The 23,452-nt window shown below is 42.4% G+C and overlaps 2 protein-coding genes across 2 annotated transcripts in view; one reads left to right on the top strand and one right to left on the bottom strand.

The window, feature by feature from the left end:
- Nucleotides 1-23,452, top strand: part of SPTLC1 (serine palmitoyltransferase long chain base subunit 1) — a 75,229-nt gene that overhangs the window by 5,625 nt on the left and 46,152 nt on the right. Inside the window, exons 3-5 of the mRNA XM_050762042.1 lie at nt 559-653; nt 21,976-22,069; nt 22,850-22,922. Of these exons, the coding sequence (XP_050617999.1) occupies nt 559-653; nt 21,976-22,069; nt 22,850-22,922 (262 nt within the window). The remainder of the gene's footprint in view (nt 1-558; nt 654-21,975; nt 22,070-22,849; nt 22,923-23,452) is intronic.
- Nucleotides 2,391-4,797, bottom strand: LOC126938016 (putative UPF0607 protein ENSP00000382826). Its single transcript, XM_050762045.1, has one exon. The coding sequence runs from the start codon at nt 4,719-4,721 to the stop codon at nt 3,378-3,380; it is 1,344 nt and encodes a 447-aa protein (XP_050618002.1). The 5' UTR covers nt 4,722-4,797; the 3' UTR covers nt 2,391-3,377.

The following is a 23,452-nucleotide window of genomic DNA, read 5'->3' as shown; positions in this document are numbered from 1 at the left end:
GGTTCAGAGGAAGAATACCTGTTGGGGGTCAGTGTCCTCCTAATTCTGGGGTTGGTGCTAAACTGGAGTGATAGAATGCCCAGAAAAAACTGGCGAAGAAGAATACTTCAGAGATAATAGGAGCATCCCGTATCAGAGGCCTTTTTGGACAACTGCTGTGTGGTGGCCTTGGAATGTACTTTCTCGGACAATATCACGTCATCATTGATATATAGTCAGTGTGTTGGTTAGTAGGCCTAAAGTTTTAACTTTTAAGAGTGGTAGAATTAAAGTAATCCTATGGTTAGGCCAGATGTTATTCGGAGAGCCGAGAGAGCTCCTGTTAGTGGTCAAGGGCTAGGTACAACTATATGGTAGGCATGTATCTGGTGGGTCATTATGTATTATCATGCAAACAAAGACTTACTAATAATGTGAAGACATAAGCTTGAATAAGAGTGGCAGCGAACTTGAGAATAGTTAGTAGAATTAGAATAATAAGAGATAGTGAAGTAGCAGAGACACTCATAATTGATAATATTAGCACTGCACTGTATTTTAGTTCTTTTTCTCCTATAGGAAAAAGAAGAACTGATTGAAGAGTGGCAGCCAGAACCTCTTGTTCCTCCTGTCCCGAAAGACCATCCCGCTCTCAACTACAACATCGTTTCAGGGTAAATTGATTTTGCTACCTGAAATACTTGTATTTGGCTTCTTGTAGTAACTTGCAGTGTATAGTGCTTTATATGTAGTAGTCCTTTTTTATCTGAAACAAGACGTTTAGAAGCTCCCAGGAGTAACAGCTTTAGCTCCTGATTTTAAAAAATTTATTCTAGGGATGATATAGACATTTTTTAAAATCTCCAATGTAAGCATTAATGCTTGCCCTTTTTTCCAAGAATGTGCATGTGTTAATATTTCAAATGGTCGAACACTTAAAATGAAAAGCAACAGACTCCTGGTTTTTACCCATCTGGTTATTTTCTGATTTTAAATCTGTTACATGTTACCTTCATAATTCTAGATACTATAGTATGCTTAACTACTGTTTGTTGATTCACCAACTACAGACAACACCTGTTGATCCCACAGTATGAATTATGGAGCTTCTGCTCACTTACGCCTCTTCCCTGCTTGCTTCCAGTGTCTCATCTATTTTTCACTTTTCATTCTCTTGGCTATCTTTGCTATATTGTATGTATTTTCATTAGTTAAGAAATATATTAAGAATACAGAAAGTTGATATCAGACACCTATATACCTGCCATCCAGAATTAATAGGTGTTAACAGTTTGCTATTTTTAATTCAAACTTACTTTTACAGATAAATACAATATTACAAATGTATCTTAAGAAATTCCTTCGCCTCCGTCATTTACTCTTGCCTCTCATACAGATAACCACCGTCTTGAAGTTGGTGATTGTCTTTGCTTATATTTATAATTTTACCATATATGCCTGTTGCCATAAAAATATTTAGTTTATTTTAGAATGTGATACGAGATATTTTCCTGAGTATTGTTGTTCTGATTCTGATCTGATCACAGAGAAGCTTTTATTCTTCACTTCTGAAGATCTCTTTAGTCTTATAAAAGTTTTATATATTCTGAAATCAAACCTACCAATCTTTTTTTTTTTTTTTTTTTTGAGACAAGAGTCTCGCTCTGTCGCCCAGGCTGGAGTGCAGTGGCGCGATCTTGGCTCACTGCAAGCTCCGCCTCCCGGGTTCTCGCCATTCTCCTGCCTCAGCCTCCCCAGTAGCTCACTGCAAGCTCCGCCTCCCGGGTTCACGCCATTCTCCTGCCTCAGCCTCCCCAGTAGCTGGGACTACAGGCACACACCGGCACACCTGGCTAATTTTTTGTGTTTTTAGTAGAGACGGAGTTTCACTGTGTTAGCCAGGATGGTCTCGATCTCCTGACCTTGTGATCTGCCCGCCTTGGCCTCCCAAAGTGCTGGGATTACAGATGTGAGCCACCACGCCCGGCCCAAACTTAGCAGTCTTTTATAATTTGGTCTTTTGAGGTCTTAGGGAATCCTTTCCTACCCAAAAGGTCTAATTTGATTGTTTTCCATATGATGGCCAGTTGTCCCAGCATTATTAGTTGAATAATCTAGTATTTACCTACTGCTTGGAAATTTCCCTTCTTTGGTAAGCCAGATTCCCTTCTAAAGGGTCTGTTTCTGGCTTTTATTTTTATTCATTGGGTATATTTGTATCTCTGTGTACCAGAGACTCATTCATATATACCACAGCTTTATAATAAACGTTGATTAGAGTGTCTTTCTACCTCCATGTTCTTCAGAATTGTCTAGGCTATTCTTGACCCTTCTTCACTGTGAGTTTAGGTTTGGGTGATCATACTTAACCAAAAAAATGCATTTGGGTTTTTTATTAGAAGTGTGTTGAATTTATGGATTAATTTAGGAGGCTTGGTATCTTGCTGATACTTAATCTCACTACCCATTTATATGATATATATTGCTTGCATACTTGGGTCTTTTGTCTTGTATACTTGAGTCTTGCTCTGTCGCCAGGCTGGAGTGCAGTGGCGCAATCTTGGCTCACTGCAACCTCCGCCTCCCGGGTTCAAGCCATTCTTCTGCCTCAACCTCCCGAGTAGCTGGGACTACAGGCACGAGCCACCATGCCCGGCTAATTTTTGTATTTTCGATAGAGATGGAGTTTCACCATGGTGGCCAGAATGGTCTCGATCTCTTTTTTTTTAATTAAAAGCTTTAATGTCAAAAATACAAAGTTGGGAAGGGCAGAAAAATCACACACAAGACTGTCACTTCACACCTGGAGGGTTGCACAGCAGCCCGGCAGAGACGCTCCTCGCTTCCCAGATGGTGAGGGGGCCGAGCAGAGGTGCTCCTCACTTCCCAGACAGGGCGGTGGCCGGGCAGAAGCGCTCCTCACTTCCCAGAGGGTGCAGGGGCTGGGCAGAGGCGCTCCTCCCTTAGAAACGGTGAGGGGCCCGGGCAGAGGTGCTCCTCATTGCCTAGACAGGGTGGAGGCCAGGCAGAAGGGCTCCTCACTTCGCAGACGCGGTGGTGGCCTGGCAGAGGCGCTCCTCATTTCCCAGACGGTGAGGGGGCCGGACAGAGACGGTGAGGGGGCCGAGCAGAGGCGCTTCTTACTGCCAAGATGGGACGGCGGCCAGAAAGAGGTGCTCTTCTCTTTCCAGACTGTGAGGCAGCGGGGCAGAGGCGCTCCTCACTGCCCAGACCGGGCGGGGGGCCAGGCAGAGGCGCTCGTCACTGCCCAGACAGGGCGGGGGCCAGGCAGAGGTGCTCCTCACTGCCCAGATGGTGCGGGGACCAGGCAGAGATGCTCTTCAGGTCTTGATCTCTTGACCTCCTGATCCACCGCCTCGGCCTCCCAGAGTGCTGGATTACAGGCGTGAGCCACCGCGCCTGCGCTGCCGTATCTTCTTTCTCCTCCCAAGCGGCTGTTTTCGTCTCCTGGATTTTGATGTTCTACTTAACACCCCCATGTTCTTATCCATGTTGCCCAGCTGGAGGCGTCCTTCCCTTTGGGAAGCCTGACCCAGCTCTAACAGTGCCTCAGGAGATAGGCAGGGAAGCTTAGCAGGTGGGGCCCGCTCGTTTCTATCCCACCTCAGTTGCAGGGGAGGGGTGGGTTGCAGCTGCAGTGGTGGCCCTGACAGCTTTCTTTTGCGGGACCCGTGGCCGGCAGCTCTGGGTGGAGAAGAGCTACTTGATCCAAGAAGGGCTGCAGGATCTTTGAGCTGCATGTCCTTCCCCGCGATCAGCAAGCCTGGAGAGCTGGGCAGGTGGTCTTTACCCAGCACCTTCAAGGCTGCCTTCTCTGGCCACAGGGAGCAGCCCGGAACTGGGGCAGGGAGCACTGCTGGAACTCGGGCAGGGAGCACTGTTGGAGCTGGGTCAGGCTTCCCAAAGGGAAGGATGCCTCCAGCAGGGCTGTGTGAGCTGGAAACTCCATGGTCCTTGGAGTAGAAACTAACTGCATGCACCTGGGCCTTGTCACTCTGGTTCTTTTCTGTCAAGCTCTTGAGGTGGGCATTTCCGTCCAAGGGCCTGGGACTGCACCAGGAGGAAGTGAGGTTTCCCTGAGTCTCCAGGGGCCTAGAGGTGGAGGCTGCTTCCCCATTGCTACAAGGGCCCCTTTTATTGTCCTCCTGCCCCTGCGTCTCTACCTGGTCTTTCACCTCCGTTGCTTCTTTGGGCTCTTCTGCCCTCACCTCCGTCTTCGGGAGCCTGGCTGGGATCACCTGCTCATCTAATGAAGGCAGTCGGAGGTTAAACGTGCGTCTGAGACGAGGGATCCTCACAGGGCTGGAGTGTCCGAACATCATGGAGTTGCGAGCAGACAGCACGGGTTTCTTCCTTGAGGGGGGGCTCCAGACCACAGGAGGCGGGACCCTCGGTGGGGTGCCCCTGTTCCGAGGGAGAAGACACAGCCTCGTAGGGGCGCCGTCCCACCTGGCTGGAAAAGAAGGCCCAGGATGTCGCTGAGGGTAGAAGAGGAATCGGGAACAGCCCAGGGTTCTCGAGGCAGGCATAGGTGCAGGAGCCGCAGGGTGAGCCCTGCCAGCTGGGAAGGCCTCACGGATAACACGAGCAGGTTGCCAATGGCATGGCGGGGACCTGTGGTGGAACCAGGAACAAAATACGCTGAGACGAGCACGTTGCCGATGGCCTCCCCGGGACCTGCGGCGGAACCAGGAACAAAATATGCTTAGTGAGTTGCCCATTTTGAGCAAGTTGTGCGCGGACGAAACTAGGGGTCAGAAGTGGAGAGGATACTCCTAAGTCACCCACTTCTCTGTGGCTGGGTGCGCACTGGGCACCTGGGAGCTTGTGACATCACCATGGGGCTGGTGACAGAGCCAGGGTGTGGAGGAGTGCTTAGGAGCCCAGCGAGGGTGCCTACAAGAGGAGTCAAAGGACAAAGGGCGGGGCCCCTCCACCGGTCCAGCTGGACTCTAGCCTCAGGGACGTCCTGCTCCTGTGGGCACATGTGTGGCTCTGGATGGGGCCTGGGGGCTGTTGGGGGTGCGGGGCTGATCCGCCAGAGCCCTTCCCGCCTAGTGCCTGGCCCAGGTGCTGGCTGGCACCCAGTGGCCCTGTCTTGGCTGGCCCTGTTCCCCGGGTTACAGTGCCAGAACTTGCTGGAAGCAGGGCGCAGGACCAGCCAGATCTCATCAGGCTCCCCAGGGCCTCTCCATTGCTTCTGTGCCGCCTGGAGCCAGGCCCGCCTTCTCCATGGCTGCGGTGGCTTTGAGGACCTCCAGCCTCGCTGAGCAGGTTTCCAAGGAGAGGACACGGTGCCCTGACCTGACTGGATGCTGCCTCTTACCGCATAGCCCCCTGGCAGGCAGGGCCTCCACTTCTTTTTACAAATTTGTCTTAGATCATTACTCAGGTCATTCAGGTGGTCATGGCCCAGCCAGGCTTTGGACCAGAGCTGTGCTATTCCACAGCTGGCACTCTGGCCTGTGTGCCTCATGATCGTGGATACAGCACGTATTCTTATTTATTCCTGTAGTCCTGGGGTACTTCGCACCGTGGCATATCTGTAATAAGCACATGCACACCTAGAAGGAGGTCTTCACTTCAACATATAAGTTGACCATGGCCCACTCTGGGCTCCAGTCCTCTACAAAGATGTAGGGCAGGGACTACCAATTAACACAGCACCATCCCACATTGCTCTTCTAAAGGAGCCTTTCACCCCAGATGTTCTTTCTTGTCTGATGGGAAGGATCCAGGTATGTAAAGATTATGTTCTAGATCAGCTTTGGTCTATCCTAAAAGAAATTTGCCAGTGGATTATTCCATATAGATAAAACTCAGTTTCTCTGGTCTTCCTGGAATGTGTCTAGAAAACAAATACATTATTTACAAGTTAATAGTAGATCAATGTATTGGATTAAAATGTGGCGAACATAATTTGGTCATTGTGAGCATGCCAGCTCAGTCAACTATTCACCACACATTATGATGCCCTAAATGTAACTCTAGATTTTCTTATGCCCTAGAGAAGGACATACTCTTGGGTGTCTGGACTAGGGAAACATGTATGAAAAACCATTCAGCCACTCTACATCTTTTTATTAGAGAATTGAAACTGTCTGTATTCAAAGATATTATTAAAAGGCAAGAAGTTAACTTCTGTTATTTTGTTAATTGTTTTCTGGTTGTTTTGTAGGTCTTTTGTTTCTTTTATTGTTCGCTTTATGGTTTGGTGAGTTTCTGTACTGATAAATTTTGATTATTTCATTGACATATCTGGTGTAATTTTTTTCTCTTTGGTTACTCTTCCATTTAAAAATTTATAGTTGTGATAGACTATTTAAAGCTGATAAAAAGTTTTGATCACACACGAACCTGCTATACTATCCCCACATCCCCTGTCAATGCACAGAATTTGTACTTTTTTGCCTTAATTTATATTGTTCTGTATTGGGCATTTATTAAGAACTCATTGTGGATATAAATATCTTTGACTATTTTGATGTTCACCTTTCTCAAGGGTGATTTGAAAGATTCTAAAGCATCATTTCAGTAATGTAGAATTCTCAATTTGAATGTTAATTTATTTTTAACAGGTTGATAATGTCCTGTGTTTTTGCATTAGTAGTTGTTGTTCTTTCACTTGTGATTGAAGCACTCCCTTAAGCATTTCTTGTCAGGCTGGTCTTATGGTGATGAATTCCATAAGCATTTGCTTGTCTGGTAAAGACTTTATTTCTTTAATTTCTAATGGATAGCTGTGCTAAGTACAGTACTCTTTGCTGACAGATTTCTCATTAGCACTTTGTTTGAATATATCATCCTAATCTCTCCTAGCCTTCAAGGTTTCTGCTATGAAAACTCCTGATAGTCTAAAGGAGACTTGCTTACTTGGGATTTGATGCTTCTCTCTTGCTAATTTTAGAATTTTTTCTTTGTGTTTGACTTTTGACAAATTGATTATAATGTACCTTAGACAAGGCCTTTTTGGGTTGAATATGTATTAGACCCTTTAAGCTTCATGGAACTGGGTGTCCACATGTCTCCCAAGAATTGGGAGATTTTCAGCTATTATTTTGTTAAATAAGTTTTCTGTGTCTTTGTCTGTCTCTTCTGTTTCTCTTCTATATTTCCAAAATCTGTTATCGTAATGTCATGGCACAAGTCTCATAGGCTTTCTTTGATTCTTTTTCCTCTTGTTTTCTCCTTTTTTCCCTCAGGCTGGGTTATTTCAAAAGTCCTGTCTGCAAGTTCAGAAATTCTTTCTTTTGTTTGACCTAGTGTGCCGTTGAAGCTCAGTTGTACTTTTTATTTCACTCGTTCAGTTCTTCATTCCTAAGGTTTCTGTTGGTTTGTTTTCTTTAATGATATCTATGTCTTTGTTGAATTTCTCATTCAGGTTATGGCTTTTTTTTATTATTTGTTAGGTTTTCTATCTGTATTCTCTTGTATCTCATTGAATTTTTTTTTTTTTTTTTTTTTTTTTTTGAGACGGAGTCATGCTCTGTTGCCCAGGCTGGAGTGCAGTGGCCGGATCTCAGCTCACTGCAAGCTCCGCCTCCCGGGTTCACGCCATTCTCCTGCCTCAGCCTCCCAAGTAGCTGGGACTACAGGCGCCCGCCACTTCGCCCGGCTAGTTTTTTGTATTTTTTAGTAGAGACGGGGTTTCACCGTGTTAGCCAGGATGGTCTCGATCTCCTGACCTCGTGATCCGCCCGTCTCGGCCTCCCAAAGTGCTGGGATTACAGGCTTGAGCCACCGCGCCCGGCCTCATTAAATTTTCTTAAGATCAATATTTGAAATTCCTTTTAAGGCAGTTTGAAAATTGCCATTTATTTAGGGTAACTTTGTGAAACATTATGCACCTTTGGTGGTGTCGAGTTTCATTGCATTTTCATGTTTCTTATCTCCTATGTTTATATTTATGATACTGTTGACATGGTCACCTTTTCCAGTTGTATAGAGTAGTTTATGTAGAGAAAGACTTTCACCTGGAGAAGTGTCTTAGGGTGACAGTTGGATGGGCTGCATCTGCTTTAGTTCCGGGAGGACAGAATAATGTAGTATCTGTGCTTTTCTCTTGCCTTTTTTTTTTCTTTTGCTATTATCCATTTTGGCGATACCTCTGAGTGCCTTGGTGACCTAGGCTGCAGGAGCATGTGCAGTTTGTTTATCTGCTCAGGACTGGGGGTTGTGGAGGAAGGCGGCAGTCTCAGGAAGCTGCATGCCTAGCTAGTGAGTGTGTTACTGAGTCATAAGGGTTGGTTCACCAGTTTGAGATGGGACTCCTCTGGAAACACTCGCCTGGCTGTGGATTACTGGGGCTGGTCTGCAGGCTTGAGATGGGGATCCTCTGGAAGCAGCAGGCCCAGTTGGTGAGCACACCAATGGCATGAGAAATCAGCCCACAGTTAGAGTGTCGCAGTCACTAGGATGTGGAAGGCAGACCTCTTTGAGAGTTTGTTTCTAGGATAGAGAGAGCAGTAGCTGCTTTCCTGGAGAACGCTGTTGTAATGACAGGGTAGCCTCTGTCATTTCAGAGGAGGCAGTGACCACTAGTTCATGGAGCAGAATATACACAGCTATGGCTTGGTTTTCTAGATGGTGCTGTATGTGGGCTCCTTCTCTGGGGCAGTATAGCCCTGTGGACATCAAGCAGCTCCCTAAACTAGGCTGCTAGAGATGGGGTTTCTCTGTGTTGGTCTCAAACTCCTGACCTCTGGTAATCTGCCCGCCTCGGCCTCCCAAAGTGCTGGGATTACAGGCGTGAGCCACCATACCTGGCCTACCTTTTTTTTTTTTTTAAAGAAACTTGCTTATGTTGTTCTTTATTTTCTTCTTGATTTTTTTCCCCCAGGTTTCCTTACAATCATGCATCACTTAATGACGTAGATACGTTCTGAGAAATGTGTTAGGCAATTCCATTGTCATGCAAACATCATCGAGTAAACTTACACAGACCTAGATGTGTAGTGTGTACCTATAACCTGGTACACCTAGGCTATGTGGTATAGCCTGTTACTCCTAAGTTACAAACTATACAGCATGTTACTCTACTGAATGCTCTAGGCAGTTGTAGCAAACTTGTATTTGTGTATCTAAATATATTTAAGCATAGAGAAGGTACAGTAGGGCCAGGCATGGTGGCTTATGCCTGTGATCTCAGCACTTTGGGAGGCTAAGGTGGGCAGGTCACTTGAGCCCAGGAATTTGAGACCAGCCTGGGCAACATGACAAAACCCCTTCTCTACCAAAGAATCCAAAAAATTAGCTGGGTGTGGTGGTATAGGCCTGTAGTCCCAGCTACTTGGGAGGATGAGGTGGGAGGATGGCTTGAGCCCGGGAGGTGGAGGTTGCAGTGAGACAAGATTGCGCCACTGTGCTCCATCCTAGGCAACACAGCCAGACCCTGTCCCCCCCCCCCAAAAAAAAAGTACAGTAAAAATACAGTATTATAATCTTATAGGACTACTGTTGTATATGTGGTCCATTTTGTCAATTGAGATGTCGTTATGTGGCACATGACTGTATATCCATTAATTGTAGGTGATTGAGACTGGCTCTCGGAAAACACATCTACACTCACTGTCCCCAGGCCTGGACTAGCTCCTGTCGTGCCTTTGTGTGGATTAGGGGAGGGTACTCTTCCTCCAGTAAGTGCAGCAGCCTGGTGCAGACCTTGGGCTGTGGTGCCAACACTTGGGTGCCCCTTCTAGGACCCCAGCTCATGCAGCGGCCTTGCGCTGCCCTTTCTTCTGGCAGAGTTCAGATATAGCATAATGTGTCCTTAAATAATTTAGTGGTTATATTTTTATGACTTCATTAGTATTACTCATTAGTTGGGCCAATGTTATGAGACTGTATTTTCTTTATCGGATACTTTTGTTTTCCCCAGAGGTAATCATTTTTGTTTGGTCACTTGATTGGTTCTATACTGGTCTTTAATTTAATGTTGTTTTCCTCTAGGAGCATAAAACTCCATTCAGAATGTTCACACGTTAGTTATCTGCTGGATTCACTTTCTTTGTTCTTTCTCTATCCTGCTCCATTCCTGACTGGTTGTTATTTGCAGCCGCTACACAGGGTGGCCCTGGTGTGTCCAATCACCATTAGCTTGAGAATTTCATTTCTCTGTTCTGCATTGGCTATCTCCTATCTCTTGGTTTACAGTAGATTATAGATGGATTTCGGAGAAGGGTCATGGGAGGTGAATTTCTTTTTTGAAACCTACACATCTTAAAATTTTTTATTTTTACCCTTTTGCACTGTACTGATTGTTTTATCAGTTTTTATTGATCTGTTAGACACTTCCTCAATATCTGGTGATTGTTAACATCCCTTCTTTTTTTTCCAATATGCACAATATTTTTATTGTCATCAAGAACATTATGTAAATTGTTTGCAGAAAACTACAAGAAAATAGAAGGATGTTTTGTTGATAGTCATACGTTGAGTGTTACTTTTCTTCAACTTATGCAATACCTATTTATATTCAGTACTGAGTTGACACAAGAGTAAGTGAATTTACTTAAGTTTTTTTTCTTTAAACAGCAGCCTTATTGATATATATAATCTATATACCATAAAATTTACCATTTTGAAGTGTAAGATTTTTTGACTTTAAACAGCAGCCATATTGATACATAATCTATGTAGCGTAAAATCCATCATTTTGAAGTGTATAATTAAGTGGTTTTTAGCATATTCCCAGAGTTATACAACTATCACCACCATCTAATTCTGGAACATTTTTATCACCCCAAAAGAAATCCCAAAGCCATTAGCAGTCACTTCCCACTCCTTCCTCTGCGCAGGCCTTAGCAACCATTTATCTACTTTCTTTATGGACTTGCCTATTCAGGACATTTCACATTAAAAGGAATAAACAATACTTAGCCTTAGTTTCTGGGTTCTTTTATTTAACGTAATGTTTTCAGGACTCATCCACATTGTAGCATGTATCCATACTTCATTTTATCATGGAATAATATTTCAGTTTATGAATATACACATTTTGTTTATACATTAATCAGTTGAAGCACAATTGGGTTTTTTCCCTCGTAAGAGTATATGAAAAAATAAAATATGTATGAATAAAACTGCTATGAAATAATGTGTACACATTTTTGCGTGGGCATAATGTTTTAATTTTTCTTAGATATGTATCTAGGAGTAGGATTGCTGGGTCATAATGATAACTCTGTGTTTAACATTTTGAGGAATCCCCAAACTGTTTTCCAAAGTGGTTGTATCATTTTGTATTCCCACTAGCTACATATGAGGTTTATAGTATCTTCACATCCTCAGCAATGCTTATTATTTTCTATTTTATTGTAGCCATCCTAGTAGGTGGGAAGTGGGATCTTGTGGTTTTAATTTGCATTTCCCAGATAACTAATGATGTTGAGCATCTTTTCATCGGCTTATTGGCCATTTGTATGTTTTCTTTGGAGAAAAGTCTACTTTAATCACTTGGCTGTTTTCAGTTGGGGGTTCTTTCTATCATTAAAACTGTAAAAGTTCTTTATATATTTTGAATTCTTGTCCCTTGTCAGATATATGATTTGCAGATTTTTTTTTCATTCTGTGGGATTTTATTTTACTTCTTTGATAGTGATCTTTGAAATTCAAAAGTTTATTTTAATGAAGTCTAACCTATTTTTCCTTTTGTTGCTTGTGTTTTTTTGTCATCTGTAAAAACTTTGGCTTAATCTAAGGTTATGAAGATTTACTCTTTGCTGTCTTCTAACCGTTTATAGTTTTTGCCCTTAACAATTTAGTGTAATTCAAGTTAATTTTTGTATATGGTGTGAGGTAGAGGCCTATCTTTATCTTTTTTGCAGGTGGATGTCAAGTTGTCCTAGCACCATTTGTTGAAAAGACTATTTCCCTTCTGAGTTGTCTTGTTGAAAATCAGTTGACCATAAATCTAAGGATGGTCTATCTATTTTCAAGAATGACACACTAAAACGGTCATTGAGAGCCCTGTTAATTTTCTTCAGTTTTACTGAGGCATAATTGCCAAATAAAAATTGTATATATTCAAGGTGTATAATGATTTTATATTTTTATGTATACACACACAAACACACACACACACATTGTGAAATAGTGATCACAATCAAATTAACATATCAATCACCACATATAGTTACCGTTTGTGTTTTAGAGGGGTGAGGATGGGGTGGGCTTTTTGACTGAGGGGCTTGCACTAGGATAATCAGACAGGGACCTGCTCGTTTATTTGAGGGGACCCCCAAACTTAGTATTTGTAGTTTTTATTCTCTTGGCTTTGTGTTTCCCAGGAGAGGAGTCCTCTAATCTGTTACTTTGCAGGTAAAAAGCTGCTTTCCACCATTTGGGAGCTGAGTTGAAGGCAAGAGGCCCAGGGTCTTACCATTCATTATGTAACTTACACTAATTTTTGTCTTCAGAGTGGCACCCCTGCCTTCACTTGTTCTTTCTCTTAAGGACTTCCAGTTTATACACAGCCTTTCCAGAGAGCATTTCTTCAAGGTGGAGGGGAGTGACTGCCTGTTGTCTAGGCACCCAGCCAGTCCTCCTGTTGTCAGCCTTTCCCATTTTCCCATGTTTAGAGGAAGCTGGTACCCCAGTTTGGGAGCATGTTTCAGGCATTGCTGCTTGGCTTTTCACTGCTGGCCCAGGCTTGTCTTTCTCTTTGATCTCTTTGACTTATCAAATATAACTTGTCCATTTGCTTTCCGGTTTCCAACATTTTGTCAGCTCTTCTCCTTGTTCTGGTCTGGGTAGGTTTAGACCTTTAAACTTTGTATGCATTTTGCATTTGCTTTCCGAGTGTGCTTTCAGAGGAGATCAAGGGTGAGGTGGTTTTTAATGTTAGCTAATATTAAATGGGATGAAGAAATATCAAAGCAGGGTCAGTAAAGAGAGGTGGGGTTGCTGCATGTATTTCTTGTTCATTTCTTTTTTTTTTTTTTTTTTTTTTGAGGCGGAGTCTCGTTCTGTGGCCCAGGCTGGAGTGCAGTGGCCGGATCGCAGCTCACCGCAAGCTCCGCCTCCTGGGTTCAGGCCATTCTCCTGCCTCAGCCTCCCGAGTAGCTGGGACTACAGGCGCCCACCACCTCGCCCGGCTAGTTTTTTGTATTTTTTTAGTAGAGACGGGGTTTCACCGGGTTAGCCAGGATGGTCTCGATCTCCTGACCTTGTGATCCGCCCGTCTCGGCCTCCCAAAGTGCTGGGATTACAGGCTTGAGCCACCGCGCCCGGCCTGATCATTTCTTTTGACTGTCACATATTCTTCTGTTGTGTACAGCCACCAAATTTCACTTCTCCATTTTCCTCATGATAGACACCTAAACCGCCCCCATTTCCCACTGCTGCAAAGAATCCTCTGATTAATATTCCCCCATGAACCTAATATTCCCTTGAATTTCTCTGGGGGTATAGAGCCAGGAATAGGATACTGATACATGCCTGCCTGATTTTCCCTTAGGACCTTCCTGTGTCGTCTGTGGTCCCCTGAGATAGTATACAGGAATTCAAGTTTTCCCTACATCTCTGTTTAGCAATACTGTTTGCTTTGGATTTCTCTTGCTATTTGAGCCTTTGAGCATCATTTCATCTACTTTTTAGCTGTTGGAGTTTTCTGCTTCTTTGAATGTGTCTTCATATCTTTTACCTATTTTTCCACTGGATTCCCAGTCTGTCTTTTGATTAGCAAAAGTTCTATATTCCTTGTAGATTTGAATCCTTAGTCAGTTTTTGACTTAGTACTGTATTACATTGATTCTAAGACACATACTGTTTTTTCCCTAGTGTAAGATCCCTGAAGTGGGGATGAATCTTAAAGCCGCTGAGAGTCACTGGTGAGTCATTGTCACCAGGAAGGGAGTTTGTGGCATGGTTCTCATTGCCTATATACCGGTGAACTTGGTGGTGGTGAGCTTACTGTCAGCATTCCAGCTGAGGTGCGTGCCCTGCTGGTCAGCGAGGCAGCTGATGGCCGGAGAAATGGCCAGATCTGCAGAGCAGAGGCTCACAGAGGCTAGGATGACGAAAGGCTTTGAAGATCTCTTTGTCAGACTTCCTGTTGCCTTTGGGTAGTATCAGCTCACTTTCTAGAAACGTGATTTAATTGGAAGGACGATAAAACTGTGAGGTTGATTCAATAGGAAAGTTGCAGCATCAGAACTTGAGAATGGGTGACAGTTAACATGTCAGATAATCTCAGAAATGATAGTGGAGCATGCTGGTAAAAAATGCCAAGATACTGCCAAGAGCAAGAAGGAGATCATGGTATGAAAACTTGTGGTATCAGTGACTTAGAGGAGAGGGACAGAACTCAGCTAAAGAGGTTTTAGGAATATCTCGACTGATTTATCTTGCTTCTATTTTCCTTTTCATAAGTACAAATGTAGTGTAACAAAAATCTGTATCTAAGAATGTATAATAGACCTTTTCATTAAGCATAAACTAAAAAGCTGTACATGACAAGAAAATATCAATGTATTTTAATTGACACTTTCTCTTCCTTAGTGATGGATAAAATGCAATTGATGACATCTTAGATTCAGTGAAATACAATAAACCTCTTCTATCATCCGTCTGTTAACTTTATCTTCGGTATCTTTCGCTGAACCAAATTTCTTAATTTTGACTTAGTCAAATGCATCCATCTTGGCTTGGTTTGTGTTCTTGGAGACTTGGTTAAGAAATCATATCCTACCCTCCTATCCTGAGGTCCCAAAGACATTCTTCCACTTTTTGTTATCTTTTCTAAAATACCTTTTAGGTTTTTAATATATCTGGAATTCACTTTGTACCAGGCTGTTCAACTTTATCCATAGAGAAAAATTTGTATGAAACCTAGTGGTTTGTGGGGTAACTGCTGTCATTTTCCAGGTATTCATATGTACACAGCTCTCTTGAGTTCTAGATTCTTTCATTGGTCTCTGCCTACCTGCTGCAGTACCAAACCTGTTGTTAACAGGGGTCTGTAATATTTGCTTCCTTCCGGTAAAGCACCTCCCTGTTTCTAAATTCAGTTAGTCATTCCTGAACTTGTATCCTTCTGTGTAATTATTGAAGTTTATAGAGTTCTGTTAGACATTCTGGTGGAATTTTAATTGTGATTGCATTGAGTTTGTAGTTTATTTTGGCAAAATATAATATCTTTAAAATGTTGAGCCATTATATTTTATCATTTATTACTGTCTTTATATTTTCCTTGATACTGTAAATACTTTATATTTTGTTGCCTTTATTACTATTAATTCCAATGGTTTGTTGATTTCATTGAGTTTTTTATGTAAGGTGATCATATCACCTGCCGATAACGATGTGACTCTTCTCAGAAGTGTGTGTGTGGGCACACTTGTTTATTCACATTTTTGGACTTACAGTTTTACTGGTATGGTCTTTAGTAATATGCTGAATAGTGAAAAGATACCAAGCATCTGTTTTGTTCATGTTCGTAAAAGTAAGCCTCTCTTGTTTCCCAGTTAATATCTGTAGATTTTAGGTATTATAGTCTAATCAGTTCGAGACCATTCCCCCCGATCCTAGTTTTCTAAGTTTTATAAATAGATATTAAACTTCATCAAATGTCACTTCTGCATCTAAGATCATTGCATGACTTTTCTTTATTATGTTGTATTTTCTGAAATTCTTGTTATTTAACTTCTATTCATATATCTCTTAGATGTACTCTGTTCTTTTTCTAACTTAGCTGAACACTTAATTTACATTTTTGATCTTTTCTAGTACTGATTCACATTCTCTTTACAAAAGACCCTGAGTGTAATTCAGAATTCAGGCTTAAAAAAAGGTTTTGAAAGATAATAAAGTACATATTCCTTATTACAGAACCACTCTCATGTAGTCTAGGGCAGCACCCCCAGAATAGTTTCATTCCATTGAATAAATAAAATCAGTAAAGAGTTTCATGTATGTTTAGGACAGGTTTTGCTACTTAATGAACTTGCTGCAAACTTTCAAAATTGTGTATGAGGGATAATGAACTTTTCTGTGTTTAAGCCTATAAATTCCTTTCTAAGTACTATTCCGCTGTAGGCTATACTTTTTTTGGGGGGCGGGGGGAATGGAGTCTCGCTCTGTCACCCAGGCTGGAGTGCAGTGGTGCGATCTCGACTCACTGCAACCTCCGCCTCCCGGGTTCAAGCCATTCTCCTGCCTCAACTTCCCCAGTAGCTGGAACTACAGGCGCCCGCCAGCACGCCCAGCTAATTTTTTTTTTTTTAAATAGAGATGGGGTTTCACCATGTTGGCCAGGATGGTCTCAATCTCCTGACCTCAGGTGATCCACATACCTTAGCCTCCCAAAGTGCTGGTATTACAGGCATGAGTCACTGCACCCAGCCTGTAGGCTGTATTTTAATGTGTGTTATTCAGACCTAAATATTTTATTTATTTATTTATATTTTTGAGATGGAGTTTCACTCTTGTTGCCCAGGCTGGAGTGCAATGGCGCGATCTTGGCTCACCGCAACCTCCGCCTCCCAGGTTCAAGTGATTCTTCTGCCTCAGCCTCCCGAGTAGCTGGGATTGTAGGGATGCACCACCATGCCTGGCTAATTCTTTTGTATTTTAGTAGAGATAGGGTTTCTCTGTGTTGGTCAGGCTGGTCTAGAACTTCTGACCTCAGGTGATCTGCCTGCCTCGGCCTTCCAAAGTGCTGGGATTACAGGCGTGAGCCACCATGCCCGGCCCAGACCTAAATATTTTCTAATTTTTATTGTGGTTTTTTTTTTTCTTTGACTAAAGCATAATGTTTTCCTTGAGTTTTTGTCTTTTCAGTAATTTATAATTTATTGCTATGTGATTAAAAAACATGTTCTGGATGACAGCTTTCCTGAATGATTCTGCTGCTCTTGTTGAGACTTGCTTTATGTCTTCATTGTAAATTTTGCAAATGTTCCATGGCTTTATCACAAAAATTTATATTTTGTATTCCTTTTATTCAAGGTGTCTTGTGTCTATTACATCAAGCATTTTAGTTATTATTCAAATAGTTGACAGTCTTAGCCATTTTCTGTCTGGTATGTAAGTGAATGAGAAAGAAAGAGACAGTGAAGATCAGTATTACCCCCCATGTGGATTCATTCTCTCTTTTTTGTTTTTAACTTGTTTAGTTCGAAGGTATGTTATTAGATGTATGTGGGCTCAGCATTTCTACATCTTTTTTAATGTCCCTTATCTCTAACAAAACTTACGTTTTACCTTAGAGTCCATTTGTCTGATAGCAGTGTAGCTACACCACCTTTCATTTAGTTATTATGTGATTAATAGGACTCCATTTTCAGTTTTACTGTGTCATTGTGTGTAGTTCTTTTGTACATAATTGGATTTTAATCCTAGTATCATTTTTTAACTGAGGAGTTTAATCTGTTTACATTTATTTTGATTACTCACTCATTTGTGTAGGAAACACTATTTCTGCTGAAATATGAGGTGATTCACAATTTTCCCAATGACGTTTAAAACAGTTTGTTGGCCCATTTGATATGTAAACTTAAAGAGGAAATAGCCAAAAATAATGTTATTTGATTTATTAATTTAATTGCACGTATATATTTAAAATGTCATTGTGCAAATAATATATTCAAAAATACTGCTGCTTCCTTTGCCCCATGCAGCAGTTTTATCCTAAGTCTTCCTAGGCATCTGGGATACCATTAGAAGCATTGAAAAATGTATGTTTAAAGTCTGTCATTTTCACTTCTGTCTGAATACCTGGATGCGTAACTTTTTGAATCTGTGTATGCTGCTGTCCCTCAAAAGGTTACCCAATGCTCATTCGGTATTTGTGATTCTATGCTTGACCCCTTTCAGGGTTGCTTTTTGTTGTGGTCTTTAAAAAGCCTTGCTTACTTGGTTGTATAGTGTTTCACTGTGAAGTCCCTCTCCCAGGAATATGTATTATGTGTGGGAAATAAGTACAGTATCTGTGTCAAATTATTTTCTCTCCCTTTAAAAAAAAAAAACAAAACTGATTTCTTCAAAACACCTAAAGGTAGCATTGTTAGAGATCATTCTGGGTTGAAGTTGTAACTAATTAGCAGTGGGTACAACTGCATATAATAGGAAACCCAAACTTAGGTGGCTCCGGCAAAGTACAAGTTTATTTGCCCTCACAAGTGTGGAGCGAGGTAGCTAGCGCCACAGATGATCAGGGACCCAGGCTACCATCCTGCTGCTCTGCCCTTGAGGTGTGTGTCTTCCATTCGTGGTCACCTTAAGGGAAGATGGCGGGCAGACGGGCAGAAAAGAGGCTCCTTCTGGCCCTGTCAGCTTGGTGACCTCAACGCTGGCCACACCTAGTTGCAGGAGCAGCTGACAGACGTGGTCTTTTGTTCCAGGGCAGTGGCCTTAATTATTTCATTTCTTTTTTTTTTTTTCCCCTTGCCTTTAGTCTGCTTGATCAGGTTTTCTTGATTAGACTTCCTTTATTCTTTTCTTCTCCTCATGCTTCACATAAGCAATTCCTGTCCAGTTTTTTTTGTTTTTTGAGACAGAGTCTCACTCTGTTGCCCAGGCTGGAATGCAGTGGCACCGTCTCGGCTCACTGCAGCGTCTCTCTCCTGGATTCAGGGGATTCTCCTGCCTGCGCCTCTGGAGTAGCTGGGATTACATGCATGCACCACCACGCCCAGCTAATATTGTTTGTATTTTTAGTAGAGACAGGGTTTCACCATGTTGGCCAGACTGGTCTCGGACTGCGGACCTCAAATGATCCCCCTCCCACTTTGGCCTCCCAAAGTGCCGGGTTTGCAGGCATGAGCCACCTTGCCCCAAATGTTAATTAATCTTCCTCTCTCCTTACTGAGCAGTACAGGGACTTACTAGACTCCTACTTCAGTTGTTCCCCATCCCCACTCCCCCTTTCTTGATGTCCTGGTCTGATATTTGACTTCCACTTATTTTACATCCTCCAGGATTATTATAGGAGAATCACCTTCTTTACCTATTTACCAGTTTCTTATTGCCAATCTTTAGGTATTTATTTCTTTATCTGTGCAACTTCTTCGGGCTTAAAATTCCTTTTTCTAAAATATATTCTCTATTAGATTGTTATGTGGAGATTCAGAGAAGGTAATCTGTATCTCTTAATGAGAAATGTTTTTATTTTACCTCCTTGGATGACAGTTAGTGGAAAATAAGTTCTAAGTGGATCATTATTTGCCCTGCGGCCCTTGGAGGATTTCTTTATCATGGCCTGGCCTCTGAAAAGACTGTGTCAGTCTAATTGTTGTTCATCTTCTGTTTTTTCTAGTGGCTTTCACAGTTCTTTTTCTCTGTAAAATTCTACAGTTTCACTGTCATGTGTCTTGTTGTAATTTATTCATATTTATCCTACTTGGGATTCATTTTTCTACTTCAGTCTGTGGATCTGTGTCCTGTGAATTCTGGGACTTTTTTAACTGTTATCTGTTCAAACATTGTCTCTCACTTTTTTCCTCCAGTTTTTCCCAGTAGAACTAATGTTCAGTGTACTTTTAACCTTCATATCCTGCATGTTCAGTATGTACTCTTTCATATTTTTGCATCTCTTGGTAATCTCAGCTCTGTCTTTCATTTTTCTGCTGTGTCTGATGGGGTATTTAATCTATCTTTTGGATTTCTAATTTTATTGACTCTTAGATTTTATTTCCGGAAGTTATATTTGACTATTTAGCAAGTTAACCTGTCCTTTTTCGTTTTTTTTTTTTTTTTTTTTTTTTTGAGATGGAATTTCATTCTTGTTGCCCAGGCTGGAGTGCAATGGCACAATCTCGCCTCACTGCAACCTCCGCCTCCTGGGTTCAAGCGATTCTCCTGCTTTAGCCTTCTGAGTAGCTGGCATTACAGGCGTGTGCCACCATGCCTAGCTAATTTTTTTGTATTATTAGTGGAGATGGGGTTTCACCATGTTGGTCAGGCTGGTCTTGAACTTCTGACCTCAGGTAATCTGCCCGCCTCGGCCTCCCAAAGTGCTGGGATTACAGGCGTGAGCCACGGCGCCCAACCCAGCCTGTCGTTTTCTTAGTAGCTTTTTAATCTTTCCTTATATTTATGCTCTTGGTCCTCAGCACTTTCTATGTCCAGCATCTCGTGTTCTTGGGCGGCAGCCCTTCTGCATGTCTTGTGTGTTGACTGTCACTCATGGTGGGTTTGTGGTTTTTGATTGGGAAAGTTGTTTTCTCTCTTGAGTCCTCTCGGGTCTTGATTGTGGAGATGTCTTTCTGGTTGGTTTTACCTGATTCTGCAGCGTACCCTGTAAGATTTTAGGTTCCAGGATTCCTGTATCAGGTGCCCGTTATGACCTGTTCCTGCTAGCCTGCATGGGGCACAGGTCTGAGACTTCCATTTCTCACTGGAAACTTTGTTCCTTCCCTACTCCAAGTGCTGGACAGCAATAGCATCCCTGCATCACATCATGCTGCCTCCTGATAGCTTTTGAGCCGTGGTGAGAGGTTTTGGATGTACTTGTTCTTAATCATTTGTTTTCTGTGTATTACAGTTTTTGTAGAATGGTCCCAGTGTTTGCAGCACCTTTGGTACAGGGGTGGTCTACCTAGCTGTTTGTTCATTTGTTTTTTAAAATCTTTTTGTGACTGCCAATCCCTGACTCTGGAATCAGGGAGGACTTAGGAAACTTAAGGAAACCCTGAGAAGTAGGAACCTAAATAACATGATAAAATCAGAATCACAGTTGAGGAAGTGAGTGGCACTGGATTTGAAAGAGAAGCCCTTGAAGCCTTAGGGAAGAAGGAAGAAAATATTTGGAGAGTACCTCTTATGAGCCAGGCACTTCCATAATAGCAGTTTCCTTCTACTCCGAGGTAGGCTCTCCCCCTACTTTAATGATGAAGAAACTGAGAATCCCAGAGGTCAGTGATGTCCCTGAGCTTCTGAAGTCATCAGTAGTCGTAATACAGAGGGGGCCTGTCTGACAGACTCTACAACCCCTGTTGTTTTCACTGAGTCTTCTTGCCTTTTTTATGAGTTAGTTAGCTTTCATGAATTTACTTCACGTTGTCATTCTTTCCTTTTCCTGGTTTCCCAGCATCTGTGTTTTCTCAAGGATGACCAATGCTGTTAAAAGGTATCGATGAGAATAGTGTTTCTCCATCTTTTCTGGCTACAGTGCGTTTTATCGAGCAACCCAGTACATGGACCAGTACAGATACATAATCCCATCACTCACCCTGTGCCATGGTTCTGATGTTTTCTTTTCCATTCTATTTTGTTTTACTGTTTCCTCTGGTTAAAATAGGCTGATTGTGACCAACTAACTTGGTCTCACAGCCCTTTAACAGTTTGCAACCCATAATTTGAGCCCATTATTTTGAAGCATGGCTCATGGCTAGAATATAGATCTGCAGAGGGCTTAACAGAAGTATCCTCAGGAGCCCGTTCTCCTGTCCCAGCCGGGCTCATATCCGGCTCCAGTGTAGCTGCCACCCACATTCTCCCCACTCCCCAGGAGTATGGGGATTCCTCTTCAACAGCATTCCAGCCTTAACTTTAGACATTGGGAACATATCCCACTTACTCTTTAGTGACTTCCTATAGATACCATTTCTTTTTAAGCCACTTAACTATTCATAACTCATTCTGCCTTTTCTTGCCTTTGATCTTATTTTATATTTTCTTTCTGTTTGGCTTATTCCAGATTTTTCTGAGATACTTTATTTGGCAGCTTCTTTCTTAAGCGAGTTTTAAAACCAAAGCATTTAAGATTTGCCACTCATTCATCTTGGAATTCTAGCTTATTTTTCTTTTTTTATTTTAGTAGTACAGGTAGTTTATTAAAAATAAAAATAATGTAAAAATATCTTATTTTTAATGTACCATGCTCTAATACTACTTCTTAAAAACAAGAAATCAAAGACCAGTATGCAAATAGGGTAGGATGACAACACTTTGTGGTTGTGCCTGCCACCAAGGTAATGTAATAACATGTAACATGAATGTGTAATTGACGTGTACCTCTCTTTATCTCTTCCCTAGCCCTCCAAGCCACAAAATTGTGGTGAATGGAAAAGAATGTATAAATTTTGCCTCATTTAATTTTCTTGGATTGTTGGATAACCCTAGGGTTAAGGTGAGTAGCACATAATGCTGAAGTGGACAGATAACATTACTGATTTAAGAAACTGGACGTAAAAGACAAATGCAGGCTGGGCGCGGTGGATCACTTGAGGTCAGGAGTTTAAGACCAGCCTGGCCAACATGGTGAAACCCCATCTCTACCAAAAAATGCAAAAATTAGTCAGGCATGGTGGCACATGCCTGTAGTAGTCCCAGCTACTCGGGAGGCTGGGGTGGGAGAATTTCTTGAACCCAGGAGGTGGAGGTTGCAGTGAGCTGAGATAGTGCCACTGCACTGTCTCAAAAAAAAAAAAAAAAAAAAAAAGGACGGAAAGGGCTATGCAAGTTTTTCCCATTACTTTTTGTCTGACAAGCGTTGTGATCTGGACCTAGACAGAGAGGGGCAAGAGTGTCTTATGTGGCTCAGTGTTGGGCAACAACCACAGAACTGAACAGGCCGGACCTGGAGAATAGCTGGAGAAGGGCCTAGGAAATTGCTCTCTCTCCTATTGGGATTGTAGGCTAACAGGCATTTTCCAGGAGAGACTTGGCCCACAAATGCAGAAAAGTTAACCAGGTTTTGAGAATCAGGCTAGTATAACTTTTCCATGTTTTAAGTCATATCCTCAGTCTTTACATCTGTCTTTATATTCTGTTCGAGTCGCCGTAGTTCTAAGAAAGGAAGAAAAGTGGAGGAGGGTGGAAGGAGCTCTATGGGTTAAAAAATAGGAAATGTTCGTTTTGAACTCTTCAAGATAAATTATTAAAGTATAATTATTTTACTTCAATAAAGGCAGCAGCTTTAGCATCTCTAAAGAAGTATGGCGTGGGGACTTGTGGACCCAGAGGATTTTATGGCACATTTGGTAAGTTTTTGTTGTGTTCTCTTTCAGACTACTACTTTCAATAGTTAAGATTCGATTTTAGGCCAGGCACGGTGGTTCACACCTGTAATCCCAGCACTTTGGAGAGGCTGAGGTGGGAGGATTGTTTGAGCCCAGGAATTTGAGACCAGCATGGGCAATATAGGGAGACCCTGTCTCTAGAAAAAATAATAAAATTAGCCGGGCATGGTGGGCTCATCCTCGTGTGCATGTGTGGGGATTGCAGTGTGGGGAAACGAGGGCAGAGCAGCAGGACTCTCTGTGCAGGGGAGATGGCCTCATACTTCTGCCCACAGTCCACTGATGAGAGCAGAACCCCTGCCCTGACTAGCCATGGAGGGGGCTGAGAAACAGCTCTAGGAAGAAAGTGGAGAGCAGATTGCCTGGGGTGGAGGGAGGGGGGATAAAGTGTAGTTTTTTTCTTTCTAGAATGAAGATGAAGGATCATTGATTTCCTTGTGTATGGATAAGCCAGAAACAGGCCAACTAAATATTTGATGAGTGTATGATTT

This window comes from Macaca thibetana, chromosome 15 (assembly GCF_024542745.1).
Source record: "Macaca thibetana thibetana isolate TM-01 chromosome 15, ASM2454274v1, whole genome shotgun sequence".
Lineage (NCBI taxonomy): Eukaryota > Metazoa > Chordata > Mammalia > Primates > Cercopithecidae > Macaca > Macaca thibetana.
The sequence above is the reverse complement of the archived record's forward strand: the minus strand, read 5'-3'. Positions and strand labels throughout refer to the sequence as shown.

Coding starts and splice junctions, on each gene's coding strand:
- LOC126938016 (XM_050762045.1), bottom strand. CDS start 4,721: ATGGGCAACTCACTAAGCATATTTTGTTCCTGGTTCCGCCGCAGGTCC.